This window comes from Rhinoderma darwinii, unplaced genomic scaffold (genome assembly GCF_050947455.1).
Source record: "Rhinoderma darwinii isolate aRhiDar2 unplaced genomic scaffold, aRhiDar2.hap1 Scaffold_440, whole genome shotgun sequence".
NCBI lineage: Eukaryota > Metazoa > Chordata > Amphibia > Anura > Rhinodermatidae > Rhinoderma > Rhinoderma darwinii.
The window spans coordinates 175379-183775 of record NW_027463871.1 but is presented as its reverse complement, the minus strand read 5'-3'; the positions used below and the strand labels follow the sequence as shown (position 1 = coordinate 183775).

General features: G+C 54.4%; 1 protein-coding gene across 4 annotated transcripts in view; it reads right to left on the bottom strand.

Annotated features, from left to right (window-relative positions):
- Positions 1 to 829: 829 nt before the first annotated feature.
- LOC142714081 (echinoderm microtubule-associated protein-like 2) overlaps positions 830 to 8397 on the bottom strand; it is an 86520-nt gene continuing 78952 nt past the window's right edge. For all 4 annotated transcript variants that reach the window (XM_075848638.1, XM_075848639.1, XM_075848641.1 and 1 more), the window contains 7 exons: positions 6160 to 6227; positions 4960 to 5048; positions 4785 to 4882; positions 4534 to 4621; positions 4226 to 4321; positions 2837 to 2967; positions 830 to 1330 (listed from right to left, as the gene is read on the bottom strand). In XM_075848638.1, the coding sequence (XP_075704753.1) occupies positions 1205 to 1330; positions 2837 to 2967; positions 4226 to 4321; positions 4534 to 4621; positions 4785 to 4882; positions 4960 to 5048; positions 6160 to 6227 (696 nt within the window). In that variant the 3' untranslated portion in view covers positions 830 to 1204. The remainder of the gene's footprint in view (positions 1331 to 2836; positions 2968 to 4225; positions 4322 to 4533; positions 4622 to 4784; positions 4883 to 4959; positions 5049 to 6159; positions 6228 to 8397) is intronic.

Here is an 8397-nt window from a genome sequence, read left to right as displayed (position 1 = left end):
CAGGATGATCTGGGTATTGGTTAGGAAACTATTTTACAGGTAGGTGCACAAACCCTAGCGTTCACTGCAGAGCAGTACGGCCGTGTGTGCTGGCGTCTCTGGGGAGGTCAGAGGTCGGGGCCGCAGGAAAGTGAGGGAAGGTGGCGGTCTGCGACAGTTACAACTTATAGGTGACCGGAGCAGATAACACTTACAGGGGCAGATCTAGCAGATAATAATAACACTTACAGGAGACCGGGGCAGATCTAGCAGATAATAATAACACAGGTGACCGGGGCAGATCTAGTAGATAATAATAACACTTACAGGGCCAGATCTAGTAGAGCAGAAATATCACTGACTTGTGGTATAGGTGTTCTCCTATGACAGCGCCACGTATAAAGCCACGGAGCTCTTCAGTACCCTCCATACTACTAGTAATGTCTCTCTGTGGAGATGACATGGCTGGGTGATGGATTTTATTTTGGGAGTGATACATTATGTGAGATAGGGAAGTTAGATTGTGAGCTCCTATGGATAGGGATGCAGAATATGGCTCTGCTCTTTAAACAGGAAATTAATTGGAATTTTCCTCTGACCAAATAAAATGCAGGGGGTATAAAGAGCGGCCTGCAGAGCAGAAATCATTGCCCCGCAACCCTCATCCCCATGTTATGTGAACCTGATCTGTCTGCTTGTATCTGGTGACCAGTCTTGTAGTTACCACCGGGGTGACCGGAGCGGATTCTCACTGCGCCTCTAGTCACCCGTGTAGGCGAGTCCTGGGGTTCACCATGAGGCTGCGCTGTGATCAGGAGTTCTGGTGATGGAAGGTCAGAGACAAGCGACAGATGTTTTATAGAATTTATTGCAGTGTCAGCATCTTCTAACACAATCTGAGAACAAACTTCTCTACATCAGGGGTGAGGACCAGACTGTCCTGTCAGCAGAAGATTTCAGGGGCTTAAGTACTCTGTGCAGCTGTGCAAATTGGAGTGCAAATCCTAGTGCAGAGAGATTGTATAGTAACATGCTGTCCAGCTCTATTGTAAATGGCAAGACCATTACTAGCCGGAGAACTGGTCCTCAGATGTGGTGAAAGCAGGTGCTAAAGTGATACTCCGCAGGGGTGGGGCACCCAGGAAGGGAAAGATGCTAGGGGGCGGGGCTGAAGACGAGACTGCTGGTAAGAGCTAGAGGTTCTGGGCTCCAGGTATCGGGTGGGTCACATGACCGTCCACTGTAACACTGTGCAATCCTTGCCACCCACGGAGATCAGAGCACTGTCATTGTGCAAAAAGCTGACGCGGGTCACGTGACTGCTGTGACCGCTGTATTTATAACTGGGGGCCTGAAAAGAGTCAGAGATAGAGATTAGTGAGCAGCGAACTCAGATGACCCCCATCATTCCTAACAACAAGTCATCCTACGTGGATAAATCCTGGAAAAAAGCAAAGCGCTACATAGAACAGCCTGTCCGATCAAGAGGTGGCAGATAACAGCGAGTAATAACGGATGTGCTCAGCTGGTGGAGTGGCGCTTCTTGCACTGGATTAGAGCATGTGGTTTTTAACTCTGGTGCAGCGGTCTCCCTCACATTGCGGGAAATGTCTATAGCAATGGCGTATAGGATGAAGAACATGGCGCTCTGTGCGGCCCCGCCCGGGGCGGGATAAATAATAGTGAAGAGAAGATCTCATTGGCTCTCACAAAGTAACAGCACCGCGTCATCAGACGACGAGGTCACGTAACCGCTCAAATACAAGTCGGGCGCATTGTGGGCGGAGTTACGTGGTCATAGGCTGCGGGGGCCGATCAATAAAATTATTCTATAATAGAAAGTAATAAATCCCTCAGAACAACGACAATCGGATAATATGGAAAGGTTTCCGCTTTTAGATCGCGTTCCGGATTCATCTCCGGTGTCCGGATCTCGTAGACCGAGCGGCCGTTACACGAATAAAAGTCACACTGCAATATCCTACTAAACAGCCGACAGAGCGCGGGGTAAGAGTGACCCGTGTAAAGGAAACCCGGAGATCGCCCTGATCGGGAGCGTTGACCGGTCCGCAGCCACTCCGTCATTTCTATGTGAGGGAACGTCAGTTATAAGTATGACGGATTTATTACGGCAGATATTCTATTATAGAAGAATTATATTGAACTGTCCCGACACCCTATGACCACGTAACTCCGCCCACAACACGCCCGACTTTTGACAATTGTTTTGGTATAAATTTGTATCGGAGCTGTGACGTCGTTGTCGGATGACGGGCGCGGTGACCTTGTGAACTCTTCTCTTTTCTGTTATTTATCCACTCCCGGAGCGCGGCCTCACAGAGCGCCGTGTTCTTCATCCTATAACTGAGTATTATCTGATGTTCTAGAAGGGTCTCCAAGTATCAGGCCGGAGACTGCAGGACGAGATGGGGCAATAACCAAAACCGTGCGGGACGAGGGCGCGCAGGTGGCGGGACGAGGGCGCGCAGGTGGCGGGACGAGGGCGCGCAGGTGGCGGGACGAGGGCGCGCAGGTGGCGGGACGAGGGCGCGCACGTGGCGGGACGAGGCCGCGCACGTGGCGGGACGAGGCCGCGCAGGTGGCGGGACGAGGCCGCGCAGGTGGCGGGACGAGGCCGCGCAGGTGGCGGGACGAGGCCGCGCAGGTGGCGGGACGAGGTCGTGCAGGTGGCGGGATGACGTCTTCTCATTGGGAACAGTTAGAGGATAACGATATAAGGCGGGGGGGGGGGGGTTGGGCGCTGCAGCCGGAGGCCCAATGAATAATTTGTACCAGGGCCCCCTACAATGTGCCACGTATAGCGCTCGGCCCCCCCACTACACGTCACTTCTCTTACCCGCGGCACCACACAGGGATAATTGTACAGACGAACTCCTCCAAAATCATCCCCAGTGGCCAACAGTTTCCTGTCATGAGACTTCGTCACGGCGTTAATGTCCGTCCCGTCCGCTCCGTCCGGCCAAATCCCTGCAAGATACAAAGAGAGAGAAAAGTAAGGACCCCCCAACACAGACTCATCATCTACACACTGCACGCTCTGCGACCAGATGTGAGCAACGCTCTGCGACATGGGGGAAGATGTGAGCAACGCTCTGCGACATGGGGAAGATGTGAGCAACGCTCTGCAGCGGGAGGAAAGACCGGAGGAAACGTTCTGCAGCGGGAGGAAAGACCGGAGGAGGAAACGCTCTGCAGCGGGAGGAGAGATGTGAGGAACGCTCTGCAGCGGGAGGAGAGATGTGAGGAACGCTCTGCAGCGGGAGGAGAGATGTGAGGAACGCTCTGCAGCGGGAGGAGAGATGTGAGGAACGCTCTGCAGCGGGAGGAGAGATGTGAGGAACGCTCTGCAGCGGGAGGAGAGATGTGAGGAACGCTCTGCAGCGGGAGGAGAGATGTGAGGAACGCTCTGCAGCGGGAGGAGAGATGTGAGGAACGCTCTGCAGCGGGAGGAGAGATGTGAGGAACGCTCTGCAGCGGGAGGAGAGATGTGAGGAACGCTCTGCAGCGGGAGGAGAGATGTGAGGAACGCTCTGCAGCGGGAGGAGAGATGTGAGGAACGCTTTGCAGCGGGAGGAGAGATGTGAGGAACGCTCTGCGGCGGGATGTAAGACATGAGTTTGTGTTTTCGCTCTAGGTGCAGTCAGTGGATCCAGGTTTTGAGCCGGTCCCTGACGTTTTATTCCGCAGTAATCGGGATCAGTCCTCGGGGTTTGTCCCTTTTTTCTGATGCTTCTTCAGTGATTTGGTTTTCTGCGATTTTGCTCCATTTCTTGGGAAAACATTAGCAGAGTTACAATATGATGAGAACGTGTGTGATGCGACCGTCTCCCGGTGTATGACATCACAGTGTGACGACAGTTATATGACAGGAGAGCGCTGCCCCTGCGGTCCTTCCTCTGACCACTAGTGGGCGACCTCTGCAGCACCATTCTATTAGGAGGAGTATTTTGGCTTTCATTTATAATGGTCGGACCTGACGAGAGGCTGTGGAGTGACAGGAGATCAGCGGCAGCGCGGTGACAGGAGATCAGCGGCAGCCCGGTGACAGGAGATCAGCGGCAGCCCGGTGACAGGAGATCAGCGGCAGCCCGGTGACAGGAGATCAGCGGCAGCGCGGTGACAGGAGATCAGCGGCAGCCCGGTGACAGGAGATCAGCGGCAGCCCGGTGACAGGAGATCAGCGGCAGCCCGGTGACAGGAGATCAGCGGACGTCCGGTCACTCACCCAACACATGGAAGCTCAGGGTGCACCACGAATTCTCCCACTCCACATTGCGCACACTTTCTGCGCTGACAATCTGCTTCCCGGACTCCGGATCCCCTGGGTGGAGAGAGAAGTCATTACATCATCTACAACCACGCGAGACTCCGCCCACAATTCTCCTGACCAATCACCTGACTCACAAGATGACAACCAATAATAAGAATTGTGTGATCTCTATGGTGGAGCCGCTGCGCGTGCGGATCATAGACTCGGAGACCCCCCACCTGTGCCGAGACCCCACTGCACAAGAGGACAATCACTTTACTCACAATAGAGGGTCTCGTAGTCGCCGCTGTTGGTCATGAAGCTGGAAGAATCGGACGCCCAGTCCAGGTGTGTGATGTAGCTGGAGTGACCCTGCCGTGAGGAGGAACAGATGAGGATTAAGACTCCAGACAGACGTCAAGTGCCGGCAGCGCAGCCCACGAGGTCAACGCGGATGATAGAACGGCGCAAAGTTACACGGTCCAGTCCCACCGACCCGCGGCGGAGCCTTCAAGGACACGCAGCGAACACTCACCGAACACTTCCCCACCCGCCGGTACTCGCGCCCCTCCTCAGCCACTTCGTACAGGTAGATAAAGTTGTCATGTGACCCAACCGCCAAATACCGGCCATCTGCGGAGAAAGAAGAGGGTGAAATACAGGAATAGTCCGAAACGTGGAGGGGGCCAGACCCCGGAGGAGACCCTCACCAGGACTGTAGCTGATGCAACTGATCTGCTCCCCCGCATCTGAAAAGGTCGTCACTATAACATGTGACCGAGAATCCAAGACCAGGAACCTGCGAGGAAGAGGAGACGTCACTGAGCGGAGAACCGAGGACGAGAGCCCCCCGACACGAGAGGACGAGAGCCCCCCCACATGAGAGAGGACGAGAGCCCCCCCACATGAGAGAGGACGAGAGCCCCCCCACATGAGAGAGGACGAGAGCCCCCCGACACGAGAGGACGAGAGCCCCCCGACACGAGAGGACGAGAGCCCCCCGACACGAGAGGACGAGAGCCCCCCGACACGAGAGGACGAGAGCCCCCCGACACGAGAGGACGAGAGCCCCCCGACACGAGAGAGGACGAGAGCCCCCCTACGAGAGAGGATGAGAGCCCCCCTACGAGAGAGGATGAGAGCCCCCCTACGAGAGAGGACGAGAGCCCCCCCGACACGAGAGCCCCCCGACACGAGAGGAAGAGAGCCCCCCGACACGAGCCCCCCGACACGAGAGGACGAGAGCCCCCCGACACGAGAGGACGAGAGCCCCCCGACACGAGAGGACGAGAGCCCCCCGACACGAGGACGAGAGCCCCCGACACGAGGACGAGAGCCCCCGACACGAGGACGAGAGCCCCCGACACGAGAGCCCCCCGACACGAGAGCCCCCCGACACGAGAGGACGAGAGCCCCCCGACACGAGAGGACGAGAGCCCCCCAACACGAGAGGACGAGAGCCCTCCAACACGAGAGGACGAGAGCCCCCCAACACGAGGACGAGAGCCCCCCAACACAAGGACGAGAGCCCCCAACACAAGGACGAGAGCCCCCCAACATGAGAGAGGTCGAGAGCCCCCCAACATGAGAGAGGACGAGAGCCCCCCAACATGAGAGAGGACGAGAGCCCCCCACTACGAGAGGACGAGCGCCCCCCAACATAAGGAGACAGAGGAAGGGAGGGGAGGAGAGGAGGGTCACTTGTACGCAGTGGGCAGGACTGGGGGTGACGTAGGGTCTCTGCGCCCGGTCACTCACCTCCCCGAGTCACTCACCTCCCCGTCACTCACCTCCCCGTCACTCACCTCCCCGTCACTCACCTCCCCGTCACTCACCTCCCCGTCACTCACCTCCCCGTCACTCACCTCCCCGTCACTCACCTCCCCGTCACTCACCTCCCCGTCACTCACCTCCCTGTCGTGGTTCCCACGGCGACAACATTCCCAGATGGATGAAATCCGGCAACTCGAGCAGCGTCCTGAGGAGACATCAACCCGGGAGATCATCTATATACAGAGTATATACCGCACCCCGCCCGTATAGCAGAGCCCACTGAGCTGCACAGTATACATAGTATCTATACAGAGTATATACCACACCCCGCCCGTATAGCAGAGCCCACTGAGCTGCACAGTATACATAGTATCTATACAGAGTATATACCACACCCCGCCCGTATAGCAGAGCCCACTGAGCTGCACAGTATACATATTATCTATACAGAGTATATACCGCACCCCGCCCGTATAGTAGAGCCCACTGAGAAGCACAGTATACATATTATCTATACAGAGTATATACCGCACCCCGCCCGTATAGCAGAGCCCACTGAGCTGCACAGTATACATAATATCTATACAGAGTATATACCGCACCCCGCCCGTATAGCAGACCCCACTGAGCTGCACAGTATACATCATATCTATACAGAGTATATACTGCACCCCGCCCGTATAGTAGAGCCCACTGAGCTGCACAGTATACATAATATCTATAGAGTATATACCGCACCCCGCCCGTATAGCAGAGCCCACTGAGCTGCACAGTATACATAGTATCTATACAGAGTATATACCGCACCCCGCCCGTATAGCAGAGGCCACTGAGCTGCACAGTATACATAGTATATACCACACCCCACCCGTAGAGCAGAGCCCACTGAGCTGCACAGTATACATAGTATCTATACAGAGTATATACCGCACCCCGCCCGTATAGCAGAGCCCACTGAGCTGCACAGTATACATAGTATCTATACAGAGTATATACCGCACCCCGCCCGTATAGCAGAGCCCACTGAGCTGCACAGTATACATAGTATCTATACAGAGTATATACCGCACCCCGCCCGTATAGCAGAGCCCACTGAGCTGCACAGTATACATAGTATATACCACACCCCACCCGTAGAGCAGAGCCCACTGAGCTGCACAGATCTTACAGTAGAGGTTCCATAGTGTGACTGCTAAGAGTCACACTATGGAACCTCTACTGCAAGAGCGGTCACACTATGGAACCTCTACTGTAAGAGCAGTCACACTATGGAACCTCTACTGTAAGAGCAGTCACACTATGGACCCTCTACTGTAAGAGCAGTCACACTATGGAGCCTCTACTGTAAGAGCAGTCACACTACGGAACCTCTACTGCAAGAGCGGTCACACTATGGAACCTCTACTGTAAGAGCAGTCACACTATGGAGCCTCTACTGCAAGAGCGGTCACACTATGGAACCTCTACTGTAAGATCAGTCACACTATGGAGCCTCTACTGCAAGAGCGGTCACACTATGGAACCTCTACTGTAAGAGCAGTCACACTATGGAACCTCTACTGCAAGAGCGGTCACACTATGGAACCTCTACTGTAAGAGCAGTCACACTATGGAGCCTCTACTGTAAGAGCAGTCACACTACGGAACCTCTACTGTAAGAGCAGTCACACTATGGAACCTCTACTGTAAGAGCAGTCACACTATGGAGCCTCTACTGTAAGATCAGTCACACTATGGAACCTCTACTGTAAGAGCAGTCACACTATGGAACCTCTACTGTAAGAGCAGTCACACTATGGAGCCTCTACTGTAAGATCAGTCACACTATGGAACCTCTACTGTAAGAACAGTCACACTATGGAACCTCTACTGTAAGAGCAGTCACACTATGGAGCCTCTACTGTAAGAGCAGTCACACTATGGAACCTCTACTGTAAGAGCGGTCACACTATGGAGCCTCTACTGTAAGAGCAGTCACACTATGGAGCCTCTACTGTAAGAGCAGTCACACTATGGAACCTCTACTGTAAGAGCAGTCACACTATGGAACCTCTACTGTAAGAGCGGTCACACTATGGAGCCTCTACTGTAAGAGCGGTCACACTATGGAACCTCTACTGTAAGAGCGGTCACACTATGGAACCTCTACTGTAAGAGCGGTCACACTATGGAACCTCTACTGTAAGAGCAGTCACACTATGGACCCTCTACTGTAAGAGCAGTCACACTATGGAGCCTCTACTGTAAGAGCAGTCACACTATGGAGCCTCTACTGTAAGAGCAGTCACACTATGGACCCTCTACTGTAAGAGCAGTCACACTATGGAACCTCTACTGTAAGATCAGTCACACTATGGAACCTCTACTGTAAGAGC